Raw genomic sequence first — 22,390 nt, 5'->3', positions numbered from 1 at the left:
CAGGGGCTCCCCTGGAGGGGAGAGGGTTTTCTCTGGAAAGTGACGCAGCGCGGTTCAGCGGTTAGGGCAAGGGTGGGCAACTGTGGGAGGTCTGGGGGCCATTTTTGCGCACAGGGCGGGGGGCTTAAAAAAACAAATCAGCTGGCTGCCAAACCGCTCCACAGCATTCAGTAGCACTAGAAGAGGGGGGGAAATAACTTGATTCCAAGCTAAATTTGTCCATTTGAGTACTATGGAGCACCATTGTTGTTATTTAAAAGTCAATTTGGGGTGTGGTGGGGGCTGCATATTGCCCTTCCCTGAACTACAGTGTCAGACTAGTATCACAGAGACCCTGGTTCAGAGCCCCACTCAGGCGTGAAGCTCACTGGGTGACTTTGGACCAATCTCTCTCTCTCAACCCACCCTACCTTGCAGAGTTGTTGTATGCCCCCTTTAACTCCTCAGAGAAAGGGGGAGATAAGAATGTAATATAGGCATAGGTAGAGGTGTGTGAATCCATCACGTTATATATGCAATCTTGATTACCTCTGTGGCTATGTCTTTTTTGAATGGCATGAAGTATCATGAAAGCAATTACCTTTTTAAAACAAGCTTCTAGCCCTCATGGAATTGTACATAGGTTTTAATACATGTGGACAGCGACTAGTGCTATCAGGGCAGGGGCTTAGATAGAACTCTTTTTGTTGTTGCTATTGTTGTTTTAAAGATGTTGTTTTTATTCTATACATAGGACTACCTGGAGTGGTGCCTCTAATGTTCCTTGCCCCACGGCTAGCAGAAGCAGAGTAACTTGTGCCACATAAGCAAATATATACAGAACTGCTTAAATTTGTGTGATATGGTGACTGTTAACTAGTTTGGCACAGGAGGAAATGCATCCTTTACAATATTGCTTTGTTTGCATGATGCAGATAGAGTTTGGCTTTTCGTTTTTAATAGGTATTTTTATTTTATACACAGTAAAAAAAAGAAAAGAACAAAGAAAGATTTCACATCTAAAAAGAAAATAATAATAATTCTAACATACAGGTGGTCACGTACCTTTTATAAACAAGCCCAATTATAACACTGAAAGCCCTAGAGGAACAAGTAGGCTAATAAAGAAAACATATTTCAGGGAGGTTGCATAGCATGAGATGGACTCTCAGAGAAAAGAGACAAAGGAATATTAGAAGTGGAGAAATTCAGTCTTAGCAATCCAAGCCAATCCCTTGGATTTGATGGGTTCAGTTTTTCCATAGTTACCCAGGCCCACACATGCAAATATCAAGCAGCTATGGTTGGATGACTTTCCGTTTTTCCAGGACTGCACAAGAACTGAACGTGCTGCACTAACCGAAGAAATAACTCTGCCTCACGCAGTCGTTGGCACTGCGTTGTAGGCAACCATCAGGCACGAGCCGGGATCCAGGAGGTTAAATCGGGTCAGAACCAGGGACCCGTGGCTCTGCGTACAACTGCTCCATGTCACAGAACCAGTAAAGATACTTATTGCTGGGGCAAAATCCCAGCCTGAACAAGGTGGAGAGATGTCATGCCCCGACTGGAGGAGTCCCCCTCAGAGGAGGAGCGAGGGGCCCCAGAAGCCCAGGGTATCCCAGGCCAGGGACTGCCCCCAGACCCACAAGAGCCTGAGCCCTTGGGGGAAGTGGTGGCAGGGCCATCCCTGTCAGGAGAGAGGGGCTCTGCCTTTGAGGCTGAGCCGCCCCCTGACCCCCGGGAGTGTCGTCGCCTCAAGCGACAGGCTAGCAGGGCTCCTGTGCGAAGGGGTGCTTGCCTCCAGAAGAGGACTCCTCAGGAGAGAGGGGCTCCTCAGGAGTAGGCTCTGGCAAGAGAGCTCTGGTTGCTGCAGCTGAGCTCTGGGTAGGATCTGGCCGGCTTTGGGCCTAAAAGCCTTCCCTGGAAACCCAGCCAGGGTTGGAACAACTTGGTCCTTCCAGCCTCTGCCGTGTGCCTTGCCTCCTGTGCCTGATGCTCCGTTCCCTGACCTTTGGGACTGTTCAACAACCCCTGCTTCTGGACTGTTGTACCTGACTATTTTACTGTGTTTGGCCTCTTGCTTGTTATCTTGACTGCTCCCGCGGCTGCCTGATCCTTGTTGCCTGCCTGACTGCTGGTGTTCTGACCTCTGCCTGGATTTTGACCTCTCCCGCCTTAGCTTAAAACGCCTTGGACTGGAACCTGTGTGCGTGACCCTTTGCTTGCCAACTTGACTACTCTAATGCCTTGCTCCCTGCACGTGCTTGCAAACAGCCAAGACTTGCTCTAGAGCATCATGGGAAAGCTGGGAGCCGGCCTGGGATGAGGGAATCGCCACGGTACTCCCAGGAACCTTTGCCACTCTGGGTGATGCTCCAACCTGTAGCCCTGGTGGTTCCCCAGTTAGAGCGCTGCGCGCAGAGCTTTGAGTACCCGGTTCTAGCGCCTGCGGCTCCTGATGGTGATAATACTGTATAATGTCAGGAGAAACAAGTGAGACCTGCAACAAGAGGTTGCAGTATATTCTCTCCTCCTACTGGGAGTGCTCTACTTCAGGCTTTCAGGCAGCTGTTCCTTTCAAGCATGACCTTCCACTTCTATCCCTTTTTCATTTTTTCTTTTCCAGCGGACCCTCAACATTCTGTGTCATAAGAACATCAGAAGCTGCCTTCTACTGAGTCAGTCCATCTAGCTCAGAATTGACTGGCAGCAGCTCTCCGGGGTTTCAGGCAGGAGTTTCTCCAACCCTACCTGGGGATGCCAGGAATCGAACCTGGGACCTTCTGCATGTAAAGCAGGGCCTCCATTACTGAGCTATGGCCCCTTCTTCAGTTTCAACTGAGTATGCCCAATCCTCATTGGGCCACGTTTCTTGCAGGGGGTTGCCCCCCTTAGTTCTTTTTCTTGAGACGTTTTGGTACTTCTACAAATCTTGGGTTCCCCCAAGCCTGATGATGCCACCCTCTTATTTCTTAGTAGCCCTGTTAAGATATAATCCATCAGTACTCGCCATCTGACTTTGCCATTAGAGGGAGTGATGCTCAAAAGGGCTATTCCAGGCACAGGATGATCAGTAGGTTGTGTTTCCCCCCCCCCCACCCGGTTTCTATTAAATAACATCCCCAAACACTGAGGTTGTAGGGAACTTGGCTATCCTTGATATCGCACAATATGCTCAAGATTTTGCCTGCATATTTATGTATTTAAAGATGCAATCCTATGCATGTTTAGCCAGAAAAAACATGCATAGGATTGTGGCCTAAATGTCTGTATATAAAACAGACCAAATAATCTAACAATAAAAAAAGAGTTTAAACACACTTTTTATGCTTGAAAAACATTTATTTCAAACTTACGAATGGACCCAGCTTCTCGTGGATTGGACTAGCTCTTACTTTGATAGAGCAAAAACTTCAAGCAAACTTCGCAGCTGTCAGAGTTGGACGGGGAAGCTGTATAACTGTTCTTCAGACTAGTCTCCCCTGGCTTCAAACCGTGCTACACACAGGTTAGGGAAAAATGAAGATGGGTTTAAACACAGTGAAACATTTAAATTAATTAAAATTAATTATTGTGCTTTTAAAATGAAATAATTGTGTCATGAACATCTCTAGGGTCCCCATCATATGCATGCCAAGTTTCTGGTGTCTACGTTTTATGGTCTTGGTGCTAAGGCACTGACAAGACACATATTATCTTTTATTATTATAGAATTTGTTTTTTAAATTCCTATCCAAGACCTATTAAATGAATAACCGCTATATATGCACAGTCTGCTTTATAGATTTCTTTTTTCAATAGATAATAACGTCAAATCCTCTACAAATTTTTGAATCGTATTTAGCCTACCTAAGAGACAGTGAGAAACTGCCGAGACCTTACTCCTGTACCTCATTAACACTGAACAACTCTAATGAAGCTGTCCCTAAAAGCAAAGATCTTTTCTGGATTTTTTAAAAAAATATTTTGCAATATGCATTTTTCCTGCTGTTTCAAACACCGGTTACTGAAATCCAGCTTCTTATCCTTTGTTGTTGTTGTTCAGTCGTTCAGTCGTGTCCGACTCTTCGTGACCCCATGGACCATAGCACGCCAGGCCTTCCTGTCCTGCGCTCTCTCCCGGAGCGTGCTCAAGTTCATATTCATTGCATCCGTGATGCTATCTAGCCATCTCATCCTCTGCCGTCCCCTTCTCCTTTTGCCTTCAGTCTTTCCCAGCATCAGGGTCTTTTCCAGAGAGTTTTCTCTTCGCATTAGGTGGCCAAAATACTGGAGCTTCAGCTTCAGTATCTGTCCTTCCAATGAGCACTCAGGGTTGATTTCCTTTAGGATGGACTGATTTGACCTCCTTGCAGTCCAGGGGACTCGTAAGAGTCTTCTCCAGCACCACAGTTCGAAAGCATCAATTCTTCGGCGCTCAGCCTTCCTTATAGTCCAGCTCTCACAGCCATACATTACTACTGGGAAAACCATAGCTTTGATTAGACGGACCTTTGTCGGCAAGGTGATGTCTCTGCTTCTTACTATGCTGTCTAGGTTTGCCATAGCTTTCCTCCCAAGGAGCAAGCGTCTTTTAATTTCATGGCTACAGTCACCATCTGCGGTGATCTTGGAGCCCAAGAAAGTAAAATATGTCACTGCTTCCATTTCTTCCCCTTCTATATGCCAGGAAGTGATAGGGCCAGATGACATGATCTTAGTTTTTTTAATGTTGAGTTTCAAACCAGCTTTTGCACTCTCCTCTTTCACCCTCAACAAGAGGCTCTTGAGATCCTCTTCGCTTTCTGCCATTAGGGTGGTATCGTCTGCATATCGGAGATTGTTGATAATTCTCCCGGCAATCTTAATTCCGACTTCTGATTCATCCAACCCGGCATTTCTCATGATGTACTCTGCATATAAGTTAAATAAGCAGGGTGACAATATGCAGCCTTGTCGTACTCCTTTCCCAATTTTGAACCAATCGGTTGTTCCATCTCTGGTTCTTACTGTTGCTTCTTGACCCTCGTACAGGTTTCTCAGGAGACAGGTAAGGTGGTCTGGTACTCCCATCACTTTAAGAATTTGCCACAGTTTGTTGTGATCCACACAATCAAAGGCTTTAGCGTAAGCGTAGTCAATGAAGCAGAAATAGACGTTTTTCTGGAATTCTCTTGCTTTCTCCATGATGCAGCGAATGTTGGCGATTTGATCTCTAGTTCCTCTGCCTCTTCTAAACCCAGCTTGTACTTCCGGTAGTTCTCGGTTCGCATACTGCTGAAGCCTAGCTTGTAGGATTTTGAGCATCACCTTGCTGGCATGTGAAATGAGCGCAATTGTGCGGTAGTTTGAACACTCTTTGGTGTTGCCCTTCTTTGGAATTGGAATGTAAACTGACCTTTTCCAGTCTTGTGGCCACTGTTGAGTGTTCCAGATTTGTTGGCATATTGAATGCAGCACTTTAACAGCATCATCTTTTAGGATTTTAAATAGCTCGGCTGGAATGCTGTCATCTCCGCTAGCTTTGTTGTTACTAATGCTTCCTAAGGCCCACTTGACTTCACTCTCTAGGATGTCCGGCTCAAGTTCAGTGACCGCACTCTCATGGCTATCAGGGACATTCAGATCTTTCCTGTATAGTTCTTCTGTGTACTCTTGCCACCTCTTCTTAATCTCATCTGCTTCTGTTAGGTCCCTGCCTTCTTTGTCTTTTATCATGCCCGTCTTTGCACAAAACATTCCCTTGAGATCTCCGATTTTCTTGAAGGGATCTCTATCTAGTCTTTCCCATTCTGTTGTTTTCCTCGATTTCTTTGCATTGTTCATTTAAGAAGGCCTTCTTGTCTCTCCTTGCTATTCTCTGGAACTCTGCATTCAGTTGGGTATGTCTTCTTATCCTTAGGCAGCCCCAATTCATTTAAACTGAGGCAACTTTAGCAGGAACCCCAGTCTACCTCCTATGACCTCTTGCATTACGTTCTTGACGTCTCTCCAACAATGCGTACGTATGTTGCTTTCCTCTCTCCGCCAGATCTTCCCGAATTCAGCTTTATGTGACTGTCATCCTCATCATCTACTATTGCCTAGACCAGGGGGTGGTATTTATTGGTAGCACTTTTATCCCATCCTTCTGCCAAAAAAACTTCCAAAGTGGCTTACGAAGATAAGACAGTCTCTGTCTTACAGTCTAAACAACACAAGCTAAAAAGAAAGGGGAATGGGAGGGAGGAGGAAAGAAGCAAATTCAGGCACCAGATTCTTAGTGGCAAAGTTCAGCAGGCCATGAACAGAGTGGGGGGGGCTGCTTCCTCTCCCTCTGATGGCCTCATACAGATCCAGGCATGGTGGAACAGAGCCTGACTTCTGTTTCTTCTCTCTCTGGTGGCCTTAGCAGGAGGGAGGGCGCTCTTAGCTGGAGCTGTATCCAGGCACGATGGAGCGCTCCCTGACCACTGGGCATGCTGGCTGGGGCTTATGGGAGTTGTACTCCAAAACCTCTGGAGGGCACTAGGTCACCTGCCCCTGGTCTAGACGCTACTTACAGGATTTATATTTATTTTGAAAATACTTCTAGGTTGCTATTCAATACTGTAGCAGTTTACACGGATAAGGGCGCAATCCTATGCACGTTTAGACAGAGAAAAGTCCTACGACTCCCAGCATGTTGGCTGAGGAATGCTGGGAGTTGTAGGACTTCTTTCTGTCTAAACGTGCATAGGATGTTTGACCCTATTACAGTGGTGGTAGACATGCTTTGTATGCAGAGGGCCCCGGGTTTTATCCCTTGTGTCTCCAGGTAAGTCTGGGAAAGGCTGCCTGAAACACTGGAGCGCCACTGCCAGTCACTGTAACAATCCTGACTTGGTCTGACTTGGTAGAATGCAGCTTCCTATGTTCCTAACAGTAAACATTAAAGTCATGCAATAAAATCTCAAAATAACCTGCCCCACCCCAAATGTCGGGAAAACGGCATGGGGGAAATCAATATTGGTTGTGTTAGAGACAACAATGCAGCAGTCAAGCAGAAGAATTCTGAGCTGTCCTTGAAAGGCTGGCAGGGATGGAGCTGTGCAGACTTCTCCTGGAAGAGAGTTCCACAGCGCGGGGGGTTGCTGCAGAAAAGGCCCTTCTCGCAATGGAGGACCACCTTTTTGTTCAAACTCCCCAAGGGTATACTTGCTTATAGGCTCAGTTTCTGTCAGCAATAACCTACCTGTGCTGGCTGGGCCAATGGGAGCTGTAGTCCAACACACCTGGCACGCACCAGGTTGGGGAAGGCTGCCTTATATGTGTGTGAACCATTCTGCTCTGATTTGTTATTTATATATTTAGGCTGCAATCCTATGCATGTTTAGACAGGAAAAAGCCCTGCAACTCCCAGCATGCTGGCTGGGGAATGCTGGGAGTTGTAGGACTTCTTTCTGTCTAAACATGCATAGGATTGCACCCTTCGCGTATGTTTATCCTGCTCTTTAGCCAACAAGGCTCCCGGAGCGCCTTGCAAATCATCAGTAAAAGAAGACAATCCCTGCCCTGCCGGGCTACAGCCTAAAAAGACACGAGACACAAGGAAAAAGCAGGAGGGAGGGAAGAGGGGAAAATTCTTTCGGCACCCTTATCTCCCTCAGTACAGTGACGGTTTCATGAGATGACAGTAACATTTATGGGGTCTGTCTATTTCTCTTTCTCACACACACACGCACACCTACACCTTCTCTTTGTCGTCGCCTGCTTCTGATTCCTTCCCGCCTCAGGCAAAGCGGCCTGCCCATTCAGGAGAGACCAAGGTCATTTTTAGCCGTAAACACTGCTTGCCTGGGCTTCTCCAGCGGCCCCCAGCCGTGACCTTCTGCAGGATGGATTCCCCCATGTATGCGAACGCCGGCCAGAGCCTAGCGCATTCCCAGGCTCTGGGATCCCCCGCTTGCTGCCGCCAAGATGCCTCTAGCTGCTGGTCCGCAGGAGGGGAAGCCATTTCTGGCAACAGCTCAGCTGTCCTGTCTCCCTCATTCTCTTTGTCATTTTGGAGATCTGTCGCTGCTCTGCAGCTCGTTGCTTCTCCTGTTTCCAAAATGTGGGCTCCGTGGGCAGATGCGCTAGGTGGGAAAACCTGGGGACGAAAGACAGGCCAGGAGGGGTTTCCTACTTTGCTATTATCATTTAGTATTATTAAAGCAGTATCAGTGTGCATGATGCTTTTCAGAGCACAAGAGGAGAGGTCTCTGCCCCAAGGAGCTTACAAGCCCAGATTCAACACAAGGACACACAACACATGGCCAGGAGGGAAGGGGAAGCGGTGAATCGATACGTATGTGGTTGCTTAAGTTGCACATGGTGAGGATTAGTTACAGGCTGAGTTGCAGTGGGGCATGAGGACTGGTGGGTTGTGCCAAAGGTAGGTTTTAAGGAGGGATTTGAAGGGAGAGGTGGCATCACATGAGTGTCCTGGGAATCTGTCCCAAGCAATGGGGCAGTAAGGGAGAAAGGGCTGATTATTTTGAGGGAACAGGACACCATTATGTGCGGCGGGGAGCGGGGGGAGTTGAAGGAGCAAAGATCACACGCATACAAAGAATCTACATACCAGGTGGAGGACTCCCAGAAGAAAAATGCAGTCTTACTCTGCCCTGTCCTTCTTTGCCTTCTCTCCGTTCCCCACAGCACACCGGGCCCTAATTTCTTTGTAGGCCCCCAGTTGTCTGTGTTGATCTTATAGTGCACTACTGTTATGCGCTGTGTGTGGAAAAGTGGTTTCGAAATGAAATACATTCAGGTGAATCTAGTGGTGAAGCTTTGCCAGGAATGGACCATTTCTTGCTGCCGGTATGATTGTGTCTGCTTTTGGGTGAGCACGGGAGGAGCGCTAGCACGTTTGAGTACTCTGCGTGTAGAGAAAAGTACATGTCTGGAAGGACGGGTTCTATCTAACATGTCTGCACTACTGCAATGTGTTATACGTGGGGCGGCCTTTGAAAACGGTCTGGAAATTTCAGCTGGTCCAAAACAGGGCCACGAGACTATTAACAGGGACTGGCCAACATGATCATATTATGCCAACGCTTTTCCATCTGGACTGGCTGCCAGTCCATTTCTAGGCCTGATTCAAAGTGCTGGTATTAACATTCAAAGCCCTAAACAGCTTGAGGCCAGATTATCTGAAGGATCGTCTCCTCCCATATGTGCTTGCCTGGACCCTAAGATCATTTTGAGTGGTCCTTCTCTGGGAGCCCCTGTCAAAGGAAGTGAGGCAGGTGGTTACCAGGAAGAGGGCCTTTTCTGCTGTGGCACCCCAGTTGTGGAATGAGCTTCCCAGAGAGCTTTGCCTGGCACCTACATTGTGCTCTTTCTAGTGCCTGGTGAAGATCTTTATATTTTCCTAGGCATTTTAGTCTGTTTTAAATTTGTATTTTAAATCTCTGTACTGCTGCTAGGTGTTATTGTGGTTTGTACTTCGATATTGTAGTTTTAAGCTTTTACATTTTATATTGTATTTTATGTTGCATTTTGTGGTTTTAATTGTTGTGAACTGCTCAGAGAGCTTCAGCTGTTGGGCAATATAGAAATGTAATAAATAAATAAATAAAAATGACTACTTAGAAGTAAGCAGGACAAGACTCAGAAAGAAGCAAGACTGAATCACTCAGCAGCAGCTTCCCCCCCCATCCCCAATCCCACCACTTCTGCCCCTCCAGGAAAAGCTCTTATCTCCGATCATTTGCTGATCGGAGCTAAGAGGTTTTCGCTCTGTAGCAGAAAGGGCAGGACTAGGGTAAGAAACTGATGGGCCGGATGGGAACCCCTGCAGGACTTATCAGGGCCCTCAGGCCAGAGGTTCCCTGGTCTTCCGTTGTCCCTGCAATGCTGTTCTTTGTGCTGGGAGTGGTATAATAATGGAGCTTCGTGTGTCTTCCCACCCCAACACACATACATACACTTTCACTGTACGTTTTTGGATGAAGTGAGGATTTCGGAGTACACAGATTGCCAGATGAAGGCGTGGGTGGGTGTTAGCTACTTAATAGCATATATTCCTGTATGTTTTGTTCTTGTGGTAAAAACTCCAGATTTTTTCCTCCTTTCAGTTGAAGAGGCTGGCGGGGATATGAAATTAGCACAGTTATTTAGTTTAAAAAAAAAAAAAGATGAGAGCATTTTTCTAGTTTCGATTAAAGTAGTTTTAAAGGACAAATGAGAAGTGGAGCATCTTGAACAAATATTGTTTTAGGGAGTAAACCTATTATTGAAAAGGAAAGCTTTAAAATAATAATCAGAATTTGCATTTGCACAGTGCTTTGCAGCACAATCCTACACATGCCTACCGAGAAGTAAGCTACATGGAGTTTGACAGGACTTACTCTCAGGTAAGTGTGTATACCAGCCTTTGGTCATGCTGGTTGAGAACGATGAGAGCTGCAGTCCAACATATCCAGAGGGCACCAGGTTGCAGTACGCTGGTGTATAGGATGACAGCCTTAGAGTGTCCATTATGCTTCCAGGACATTGTCTCAGGAACTCTTACAACAACCCTCTAAGGTAGGCCAGTGTAGCATCTACATATTACAGATGGGGTTTGGGGCTGGAGGCCCAGAAGTCAGGTTTGAACTAGTTCAGTTTAGTTGCTATGCTTCATTGATACTTTTGGCTGTTTAAGGGCTAGCACCCAGAGAACGTGTGTGCTATTAGATATAGGATGATGGTGGTGAATATGGAGTTCAGTGGTATGACCTTGGTGTGTGGAGTATGACAGAGGTGTTGAGCCTCAGGCTCATGGGCCAAATCCAGGTCGCCTGGCCCCCAAATCTGGCCCTTCAGGGTCCCCTGATGGCCCTGCCCCTTCCCCTGACTGCTGATTGTTTGGAGGTTTCCTGCCATTGGCAGTTTTCCCCCCATTCTTAAACACTGAAATGCCTCTCCTAAGGCTGAGTTACTGGCAGTAAAAGCTTTAAGTGAAAATATTATGGATGCATTGGCCCCACCCTGTTTGCCTTTGGCTCCACCCACCGCTGGAATGCAGCCCCTGAGAACTTCTCTGAAATTGGATATGGCCCTCAGGCTGAAAGAGTTTCGACACCCCGGCGTATCATATATGACTGTCCAGTAAGACAGAGTTTGCGTGGCCAAGAGAAGGGCAGGTGGAAGGACCTTCATTTCCCCAGTTCAGGGGCCCCGGCATTCCAGGCGCTATAAGCCATCTCAAGGTGTGATGTTTTTGTGTGTCCTTAACAGTACCGGGTTGGGCAGCTCTACACCATCAGCAAGCATAGCCACCAGGAGAGCAACAAAGGTGAAGGTGTAGAAGTGGTGAAAAATGAACCTCATGAAGACCCCGTTCACGGCTGTGGCCAGTTCACAGAGAAGCGAGTGCACCTATCCAGGTGAGATCTGTCAAAACTTGTAGAAAACATTGGTGTGGAAAGAAAGAAGAAATCATGAGCTGAAGTGGACTGAATTACACAAGATCAGGTCTCCTGGTCCAGACTTCTTGTAACCTGGTGCCCTCCAGATGTTTTGGACTCCAGCTCTCATCATCCCCAGCCAGCATGGCCGATGGTCAGGAATGCTGGGGGTTGTAGTCCAAAACATCTGGTGGGCTGTCCTAGTTGCTCATTGCAAGCCTCACCTGAATGTTTTTATTGCAGACAGAAAGTATCACACAACCCAGTCTGGCCAGTTGATGGAAAGATGCCTTGCTGGCATAGCCTATCCTCTTGTAATACTCTCCTTTGCCCAGAGCTGCGTGGTGGCACAAGGCTGAATCCCAACCTGATATTTCTCAAAAGCTCACTGGTTCAAGACCCACCACAGCCATGATGCTAGGTCTCTTTGGCTTGTTTCCCAATTTTATTTATATATTCCCTTTTTCTGTGTTTTTTCAATCATCATGCTGAGCGTCTCCTCCCAACAAACCTGTGAGGTATGCCACTATCATTATCATCTTACAGTTGTGAAAACTAAGGCTTGCCACCAGCATCTTGTTAAGACCGCTCGCTCTTAAAGCTAGGAAACAACCCATCCTTCTGGTTGCTTTGGAACTTGTATAAAACAAAACACGGGTGGTAAATGTCAGGAGCGCTCTGGCAGCTTCTCCCAGTAGATTCCAATAGCCAACTCAAGACACAGACGAAAGGATTTCTTTTCAAAGCTTTAATCCCTTTACAACTTAATGACTCTTTCAGATGCTAATCACCAGCGACTAAAGCAAGGAACAGCAGGGTGGCCTAAGCTTCAAGTAGTCAGTTGATCCCCGTTCGAAAGAGAGTCACTTGAAGACCCAGAACTTATGGGCTAGGGAGAGATCCTCCCTCTTTCCCTTGGGTCCACGGGACGCGACTGTTGCTTGCGCACCAAACGGGCACTACGCCTCCTTTCCACGCCCTCCATCGCTCGTCGCTCTTTGCCTCTGCGTCGAGTGTCTAAGAAGCCCCCCTCCCGCATTCCCTCACTACCCAGGTCGCTATCTATCTCTGGAATGCTGGCAGGAGGAATCTGTGCCAGGTGCTGAGCCTGTGAGGGATGAGCTGGCCCCTCTCCCATGGATTGCTGTTCCTCCTCTGAATCCGAACTGCTCTGAGGCTCTATGGGCTCAGTTTCCACCCTGACAGTAGGTTTATTTCCAAGTAAATGTGTGTTGATGTTTTGATCTAGTGTAAATCCTGTGTCACCACAGGGGCTAGTAGTCTTAGAATGATTGGATAAAAATATGTTTGCCCATTTCCCTTGTGACTGGAACAACTTTACACTTTTAAACTATATGTACTACAAATAAACCAGCAAAGGTGAAAACCAAAAGAAGATGCTCTTTCTGAAAAGATGGCTTGCCATTTCTTGAAGTTTGAGGTTAAAAACACATGATGTCAGATTTTTCTTTCCCTTCTCCCTCTGTGTCCTTTCAGCTCTTTACTTCAGCTTCTCTTCCTCCTCCTCTGACTATCATGAATTGACTTTTCTTCAGCTCTTTTCCCAACGTTCTGTGCCTGCCTTTTCATTGGCCCAGCACTCTTAAGACCTCACCAGAGTAAGCATTATTACTCATGCATATACACACTGTGTCACATGTTACATTGCATGCACAGTGTGGGGCATATGCATTAACCTCCCCTTTGCCTCATCCCTCTCCTTTCTCTGTTTCTGAACTCCCCAAAACTCAAGCTTTGAACGTTTTTGAAGTTTCACATTTTTCTGCACGTCTACACTGCTCAAGCTTCCGTTTCAAACAAAAATGAGCAAAATTGGTCTGGTAGATCTCTAGTAATAAGCCTTACACTAACGTATTCTTATCTGGGCTTTGAGTGCCTTGGAGCTTCTTACCCAGCCCTCAGATCAGTGAGGGAAACCTGTACTTGCACCCTTGCCTCAGAAAGGCTGTTACATATCTGCCAGGGGTGCTGCAGTTGCATTGTGGATCCTGCATTGAGCAGGGGGTTGGACTTAGACGACCTCCCAAGTTCCCTTCCAACTCTAAGACTCTATGATTCTATGAAGATATGAACATACTGAGTCAGTCCAGCAATCCAGTATATTGGATTGCCAAACTGTAGCCCCGTATATTGCCTAGCCCAGCTGACAGCTCTTCTGCAAGCCATTTGAAGAACTGGCCACCCCAGGGCATTGGACAAGAGACTTTCCACATGCCAAGCATTTCCTGTGGTGCTAAGCTTTGGCTCCTTCCCCTCTCCGACTGCCTTGCTGACTCAGAGTTTTGCAATTCTTCTCTACCCATTTGTTCTCTGTTTTCCAATTAACTTGTCACAGATTCTGACAATCTCGCTCAATGTGGCTTTTGTTTGAAAGCCCCCAGAGACAAAGACATGCATCCCTCCCCGCTTCACCTCCACCACCTACAGAGCTGTCTTTGCATGGTTTACTGGCAGCCCTGCTTCGCACGTTTTGCAACACCGGCATACCTCTCCGTGGCGGGTGGGGTGGCGAGGGGAAGATGGTGTGCCAGGAATGGGCAATTTCTGGCTCTCCAGATGTTCTGGCCTACAGCTCCAGTGATCCCTCACCATTGTCTACCTTGGCTAGGGCAGAGATGGGAGTTAAGAAAATAAGAAGAGCCCTGATGCTGGATCAGACTAGGGGTGGACGAAAGTCACTTACCTGTCCTCGAAGCTTGTTTGCGGTGGGGGGGAGGCGCTTCGCTGCTCCCCCCGCGAAGTTCAGGCCGGGGGGGGGGAGGCTTCCTGCCTCGCCCGGCCGAAATTCAGGCCGAGGAGGAGGCGCCTCGCCTCGCCCGGCCGCGAACTCCAAAGTTTAAAAAAAAAAACGCCCCCGTGATAGGCTACGTGACGATTAACGTAGCCTATCACGGCTAGATCTGCAAAGTCAGCCGTGATAGGCTACGTTAATCGTCACGTAGCCTATCACGGGTGACTTAAAAAAAAAAAACGCGTACGCAAATGGCGGCCCCCATAGGGAGCCGCCATTCGCGTTCCTTATTTGGTCGCTGTAGTCTACGTAAAGATTTACGTAGACTACGGCGAAAATAAGGGCAACGCATTGCCCTTATTTTCGCCGTAGTCTATGTAAATCTTTACGTAGACTACAGCGACCAAATAAGGAACGGGAATGGCGGCTCCCTATGGGGGCCGCCATTTGCGTACGCGTTTTTTTTTTTTTTTAAGTCACCCGTGATAGGCTACGTGACGATTAACGTAGCCTATCACGGCTGACTTTGCAGATCTAGCCGTGATAGGCTACGTTAATCGTCACGTAGCCTATCACGGGGGCGTTTGTTTTTTTTTTCTTTTATTGGAATGGCGGGGGCGGCAGCCGGTCGAAAGACCGGCTGCCGCTCCCGCCCCGGACGAACACCTGCCGAACCGCCGGCCGGACCCGCAGCCGGGAGGGACATTCGGCAAAGGTAAGTCCTGTCCCGGGGCGGGGGGCAGGGGGGTGCGGAGAATTTCTCCCCGAAACTTGTTCGGGGGGCTGAACACGTTGGCGCTCGGCCCCCCGAAGTTTCGGGGAGAAATTCTCCGCCATCCCTAGATCAGACCACGGGTCCATCTAGCCCAGCATTCTGTTCACACCGTGGCCGACCAGCTGACAACCAGGAATCCACAAGCAGGGCATGAGCGCAACAGCACCCTCCCGCCCATGTTCCCCAGCAACTGGTGTATATAGGCATACTGCCTCTGGTACCGGAGGTAGCACATAGCCCTCAGGACTAGGAGCCATTGACAGCCTTCTCCTCCAGGAATTTCCGTAACCCCCTTTGTAGGCCAAAACATCTGGAGGGCCACAACTTGCCTACCTGGGCATATGCAGGACAGCACGATGAACGCAGGCTCTCTTTTGGTCGTGTTTGTGAGAAGGGCTGCTGTGTGGGACTTCCTGCTGTGTGTGCAGCACAGGGGTGTGTGTGTTCGGCGTATGGGATGGTGTACAAATGAGGTGCTTGCTGTGCCCTCCAGTGAGATTGGGGTGCAGTTTGACTGGCTTCCACCAGACAGCCCGAGCCCGTGGTATCTGGAAAAGTTCTACTTCCTGGCAAGGTTGGGCTTGAGCGGAAGAGTGGGCCCTATGGCCCACAAAGCGGTGGGAATGGGGGGCGGTCTGGTCCTGTGGGGGTTGTGCCATCTGGATCTCAAAAGGAGGAGGCACAGGAGGGCGGAGTGAGAAGGCAGGAGGAAAGCTCCATCCAAATTCATTTGTTCATTTATCACATTACTGTGCCGCCCCCTAGCCAAAGCTCTCTGGGCAGTTTACAAAGACTCAAACCCTAAAAACATACAGTATAAAACCAACGTCCAAAAATATAACAGTTTTAAAACAACCAACGGTAAATCCCAGGACCCATGAAAAATCTTAACATATGCTGTTAAATGCCTGGGAGTACAGGAAAGTCTTAACCTGGCGCCCGAAAGATGACAGTGTTGGTGCCAGGCGCACATCACTGGGGAGAGTGTTCCAAAATAGGGAGGCCACCACTGAGAAGGCCCTCTCCCTTGTGGCCATCCTCTGAGCCACCCTTGGAGGAGGGTCTCTGATGATGGGCACAGTATACGGACAGGTTCATAGCAAGAGAGGCTCTCCATCAGGGATATGATGGATTTCTTCCCTATCCCAAAGCCCTGTCATACTTGCGTTCATGACCAAGCTGAGGAGACAAGGATCCCCTCCCATGATGCCAAGGTTCCCCTCGCATGATGCCAAGCAAAGGATGCACAGCTTGGAGGGGGAAGGCATAGAGGAAGGCTCCTTGACAATAAGAGCTACAGAAACTGAAAAGGCAGGAAACGAGTACACCAAGCCCTCCTTTAAGAAAGCAGACGAGCACTTATTGGTGAGCTGAGTCCACCCCGTTTGCCTGTCTAATGTAGACCAACAGCAATGAAGCTACAGATGCTGTCTTCGTGTCATTCACATCCCTTTGAGCACCATTCCTCAGGTGGCTCGCAAGTGCAGCTCTAGTCTCTAGCAAGCTGCTATAGCAGTGCGAAGTTTGCATGTCTCGGGTCACCTAGTGATCTCTCAGGCTCCGTTGATCTCCGGTAAAACGGGGAGACGTCACGTGTGAGTCAGCTCTAACGCTTCCCCTGTCCTAGCTCATTCTAGTTCTTGGCATTTGAGAAGACTCCCTTGGAGGAGCAGAACGCAACGGGAGAGTGAGGCCCCTTGGTTAAAGTTTACAAGGATTTATATTTACTGGTCGCAGGAGTTCATCAGATTTCCTGCTCAACTGGTTCTGTGTTCTGCCGGCTCTTCTTTGTCCCACTGAATGCCAAAATTTAACTATTATTACGTCCTGGCGAAACTTTCCTCTGGTCCATCTAGTTGTCATGGAGGGATTATCTACAAAATCCACAGAGAGGAAGAACAAAAAACTGCCATGTCTGATAAGTAAGATGAAAGCTTAACGTTTTGGCTTGAGCTGGTCTGTCATTTCCTCCTCCGCCCCGGACAAACAGTCTTGCTTTGATCAAGAAGAGTAACAAAATTAATACTATAGAGTAAGCAGGGGATCCCTGACCCTATAGTGCCTGTCGAGAAGGCTGAGCCACCTTAAGTACTGTTTCAGCCCCACCCCGAGAGGGAGCTGTCCAATCCGGAGGCAGGGGCAAGGCATTCTGGGAAGCCGTCAAATCATATCTGTTTATTTACTGCACTTCTGTGTTGCCTCATAACCAGTGTTCTCTGGGCAGTGTATGCCAGGGGTGGGCAGAAAGTAGATCTCCAGACGTTTTGGACTTCAGCTCCCAGCATTCCTGGCCACTGGCCATGCCGGCAGGGGCTTCTGGGAGTAGATGTCCAAAACTTCTTCAGATCTACCTTCTGCCTACCCCAGCGTACAATATAACATCATAGAGGTGGTGTGGGGGGAGCATCAACAATTAGAGCATCCCCAGTAGACGTCTGCTTGAAGACCTCCAGTGCGGAAGATCCCACCCCCTTAGGGAGTCAAACTGTTCTTCCTGCTTCTCCTAATGTGCACCTGAAATCTTCCTTTCTGTAATATGAGCCCATTTGTTCTAGTCCTGTCTGCTGGGGCGGCAGAGAACAAGCTGTTCCGGGATTTGAAGGGTGCTATCATTACCATCATCACCCCCATCAGTCTCCTCTTCTCCAGACTATACACATTCCCTTTAACGTTGCCTCATAACATTTGTTTTTCATGCCCTCTTCGTTGGCGTCCTCTGAACCCACTCCGATTTCACGGTATCCTTCCAAAAATGTGGCGCCCAGAGCTGGACGCAGGACTCCAGCCAAGGTCAGGGCTCCATATGTCCCACGTTAATTGCCAACACCCCCTCTAGATTCAGGGCTCTCCTTTTTCTGCATAATTTTTAGTCTCCTCCAGGTTTCTGCTGTCCCCAGACCGCTCACTGTCCTCCTTTGACCCCTGCCAGGGGGTGGCCAACATCACAGAACAAATTGTGGATGAGACCAAATCCCTGGATTTGCTGTAAGGGTGTGATAATTATCTTTTGTAGGCTGTTCTGCGGGTCTCTCCGTCATTATCCTGGCACCACTGAAGCCTTTGCGAGGAAGGTGTCATGTATTCTCTTATGGCACAAAACGTTCCCTGCAGGGCAGGGGAAAAGAAATGTTTCCCTCTTGTTTCCCATCAATACCTTCTGCCACTCGCCTTTCATTCTTCTTTCTCTCTGCATTTCTGACTGCAAGCACCAGATCAATACCGTTTTACATCCCAGGAAAGGACACTTGTGTTAATTGACGGGATGAAGCCAACACAATCAGCTGTGCCAATATCTGCCCAGATTTTGGTGAACCACCGAGAGAGCTTTGGCTATTGAGTGGTTTAGAAATGAAATAAATAAATAAATAAATAAATGCGGTTTGAGGCTTCTGGAGGTACAATTAATGATGGCTTTTGTTGTAATCTGGGATGAGAGAATGCAGCCGACTTGGCAGTGACAGTTTCTGCCATCCTGCCTAATACAGATAAATGCCAAGTTCTGCACCTAGGAAAAAGAAACCAAATGCACGGTTACAAGATGGGCGATACTTGGATCAACAATACTACAAGTGAGAAGGATCTTGGAGTTGTTGTAGATCACAAGCTGAATATGAGCCAACAATGTGATGTGGCTGCAAAAAAGGCAAATGCTATTTTGGGCTGCATTAATAGAAGCATAGCTTCCAAATCACGTGAAGTACTAGTTCCCCTCTACTCAGCACTGGTTAGGCCTCATCTGAAGTACTGTGTCCAGTTCTGGGCGCCATACTTTAAGAAGGATGCAGACAAACTGGAGAGGGTTCAGAGGAGGGCAACAAAGATGATCAGGGGACTGGAAACAGAGCCCTATGGGGAGAGACGGAAAAAAGTGGGTATGTTTAGCCTTGAGAAGAGAAGACTGAGGGGAGATAGGATAGCGTTCTTCAAGTCCTTGAAAGGTTGTCACAGAGAGGAAGGCCAGGATCTCTTCTCAATCATCCCAGAGCTCAGGACATAGAATAACGGGCTCAACTTACAGGAAGCCAGATTCCGGCTGAACATTAGGAAAAACTTCCTGACAGAGCAATATGACAATGGGACCAATTACTTAGGGAGGTAGTGGGCTCTCCCACACTGGAGGCATTCAAGATGAAGCTGGGCAGCCATCTGTCAGGGATGCTCTGACTTGGATTCCTGCACTGAGCAGTGGGTTGGACTTGATGGTCTTATAGGCCCCTTCCAACCCTACTCTTCTATGATTCTATGATCACAGGTGTCTTCCCTTCTCTGAGAACAGTATCTGGGAAAATATCCTTTCCAGACCCAGTCCTGATTCACACAGGAGCCCTAAGTAAAGCTTCCACATGATGAGAAGCCCCTGAGTGGCTGTACAGCTTCCAGTTCTCACAGCCGCCCTCTCTCAGCACACGAAGGAGCCAGTTCCGTGAGCACCTGGTCCTTTGCTTAACCTCCAGTGAGGCCTGGCTTCTTCTAGAAGCAGCAGAGAACAACGAGGAAGCTCTTTCATTTTGCTGTGCCTTCCTTGTTGCCCTCTCGGCTGCTAGATGGAACCAGGCCCTGTCGGTGAGCAAGCAAGATGGCTGTGCTGAAAATTGGTTGGAAAGGGAGGAGGCACTTTGCACAGACTGCTGTAGCAGTTGTCAGAACTGATAGCTGCTACAGTCGCCTTGAGGCCTCTTGCCAGTGAAGGCTCTGTTTAGGTTTCCTGTGCGACACCAGCATCTTTCCTGTGCTCAGGATGGCAAAATGTCTTGTGCCCTGTACTTTTTTCTTTTTGCAAAAAGCAAAGCCTATCATTCCCCCATCCCCCTTGGATCTTTCTCACTGTGCTGCTGTTCAGCGCAGCCGGTTAGTGGCTGTGGGAGCCATTGATGTGGGAGAGGCAGTATTTTTAGACTGCATTCTCACGATTCTCCTCTCTGGGGATGCTATTTATAGAGCACAAAATTGATTCAGAGTGGTTGGCGGGGGGGGGGGGGGAGCCTCTTGCGTCTCCTTCCCCACAGTTCAGGTGAGGAGTAGCTGCCAGGTTGCATGAAAGCCTCTGGGATTTCAGCTGGCAGGCTAAATCTATCCGAGAGCAACCGTGTCAGCCACTGAGCCCTTGACAGCACGGTGAGATTCTAGGCAAAGTGAAACAGGTGCACACTCTGAGGGCTGACAGAGGCTAAAACCCCTTCCTCCACAGCCAGCATGGAAACACAGGCTACTATTTTAAAAAAATCACCTATCAAGTGGCTGGCAGTAGAGGGACCGATCGCTCCATCTCTGCCAGCCCACTCACTCACCTGCATGAAATTCCTTCTCACCCATGGCGACCAGATGATTTGTTAAGTAAAGGTTGCCTGAAGCCTTCCTGGAAATCATTCTGTTTGGCCTGGAAGCCTTGATCCAGTAATTCCCAAACTACATGCTGTGAGAGGTTGGCTAGCACGCCATGAGAAATAGAGTCAATGAAATGATTATGAACTCATGCGAGCCCAACATATCCACACAAGAGGGGGAGGAGAAGGAGGCCTCTTCCTATATCTCTCTACGAATCTGGTCTTAGTCTCCTTCCTGTGAGCCACTAGCAGGGACCGGAGGGTGGTGGCAGTTACAATTCTGCATCAGGCATGAACATATGATAGTTTCTGGGCCGGCCCTACCATTAGGCAAAGTGAAGCTGTTGCCTCAGGCAGCATTTGTTGGAACGCAGCAGCAAGAAGTTGGAGGAGAGAGAATGATGTGCCATGTGGCTTGCCTTGCACCCCTTAAGCTTGTCTGCTGCCTTCAGGTGTGGTGGAGGACGCTGTCCCATCATCAGTGGTGAAGGAAGATTCAGCTGCAGTCCAATTGGCTTTTGTACATGAAATGGGAGGGGCACCATTTTGTCCTTCACCTCAGTCTTTGGCTGGCCCTGGATAGTTTAGTTACTCCCAGTACAGAGATGCAGTAGAGAATTTCCCACTTGTAGAACAGGTTGCCTGTTGGACCTCTGGGTGACTCTGCTCTAGACTCAGCATGCCTCCTTCCAGGAGCATCTTGCAAGGGCAAGAAAACTTCTGGGGTGGGGTATAAGAGTGAGGAATGCCCCCACTTCCAGGGGTCTTTGGTCAAAGCTCCCTTGATCACTTCCAGGTGGAGCGTTGTTTGCGGTGACTTTGCGATGAGGGTCTTGAGGGGCGGGGTTGTGTGTTCCAGGAACTAAGCCGTAGAATTGATCATTTCTGGGACTGAGCCCTGGATGTAGCTGGAGTTCTGCAGGTAGGTTGGGCGGAGAGGGCGATCAAGGAGGCTTGGGAGATCTTGGCCAGAACCTGGAATGCTGGCTAATCCTGTAGACCGGGAGTAGGAAACATGTGGCCCTCCAAATGTTTTGGCCTACAACTCAGCCCTAATCAACATAGCCAATGGTGACGGCTTATTTATTTGTAGTATTTTTATGCTGCTCCTCAGCCAAAAAGGCTCCCAGATCAGCCTACATGTAATCAAGTAAACGAGACAGCGCCTGCCCACAGGCTTAACCATCTAAATAGACACAGCACACAGGAAAAAAGAAGCGGGAGAGAAGAGGGGGGGAAATCGTTCTTTTAGCAGGGCTGGTGGAATGGCCGTCATCTCCCTCTCATCTCCCTGAGCTCAGCCAGCTGGAATGGCTGCTGGTGGTGACAGTTTGATGGGAGTTGTAGGCTAAAACATCTGGAGGGCCACAAGTCTCTCGCCCCCCATAGGCTAATAGCAAGCCCATTGGCGGACTGTGGTTGATAAGGTGCCAAAACAGCACAATCCAGAAGGAGGCATCAGCAGGTTTGCAAAAGTACATTATGGGGGGGGAACCATACAGGAGAAAAACCTCCCAGTGACCCCAATATTCAGAGAATAGTTATAGCGCACCTTGTGCCTTACCATCTCTCAGGCCTCCGTTTATTTTCTGTCTAATGGGGAAAATACCAACATGCTTCTCAGGGTTATTGCACAGCGATTCCGGATTAATTACTTAATTTGTTTCGTTTGCATTTCTCATGGCTTGCAAACTTGGATTTAGATGTGCTGACGTTGAATGTTCTCTCTGCTCTGCCCCACGCTCTTGTCGTTTTGCTGCAGCAAACTTCCCAGCTGGGCTCGTGCAGTGACACCGCGAATATTCTACATCACAGAGAAGGCCTGGAACTATTACCCGTACACCATCACAGGTAAGGAGGGCTCTTCCAAACTGGGCCAAGCATCATGTCGACAGCAGCCACCACACATGCCTCTGGGATCCCCACAAGCGTGCCGTGGCGCCTGGGCTCCGGGTATACCTGTGACCTCGTAGTTGCTGGGGAACGTGGGCGGGAGGGTGCCGTTGCACTCGTGTCCTGCTTGTGGGTTTCCCTGGGAGGCTGGCTGGCCGCTGTGTGAACAGAACGCTGGACTGGATGGACGCTTGGTCTGATCCAGCATCAGGGCTCTTCTGATATAGTCTAAAACATCTGGGGGGCACCAGGTTGCCCACTCCTGTGCTACAGAGTATGCTGTGCTGTG

General features: G+C 48.5%; 1 protein-coding gene across 1 annotated transcript in view; it reads left to right on the top strand.

Moving 5' to 3' along the window:
- The window catches only part of LOC146336729 (cytoplasmic phosphatidylinositol transfer protein 1-like), a 48,798-nt gene extending 26,545 nt beyond the window's left edge, over positions 1-22,253 (top strand). Inside the window, exons 3-4 of the mRNA XM_084818839.1 lie at positions 11,188-11,336; positions 21,971-22,253. Of these exons, the coding sequence (XP_084674965.1) occupies positions 11,188-11,336; positions 21,971-22,181 (360 nt within the window). The 3' untranslated portion in view covers positions 22,182-22,253. The remainder of the gene's footprint in view (positions 1-11,187; positions 11,337-21,970) is intronic.
- The last annotated feature ends 137 nt before the right edge of the window (positions 22,254-22,390 follow it).

The sequence above is a fragment of the Heloderma suspectum genome, chromosome 12 (genome assembly GCF_057233095.1).
Source record: "Heloderma suspectum isolate Gila_16-S chromosome 12, 16-S_ref, whole genome shotgun sequence".
Lineage (NCBI taxonomy): Eukaryota > Metazoa > Chordata > Lepidosauria > Squamata > Helodermatidae > Heloderma > Heloderma suspectum.
This window is presented reverse-complemented; position numbering and strand designations above follow the sequence as displayed.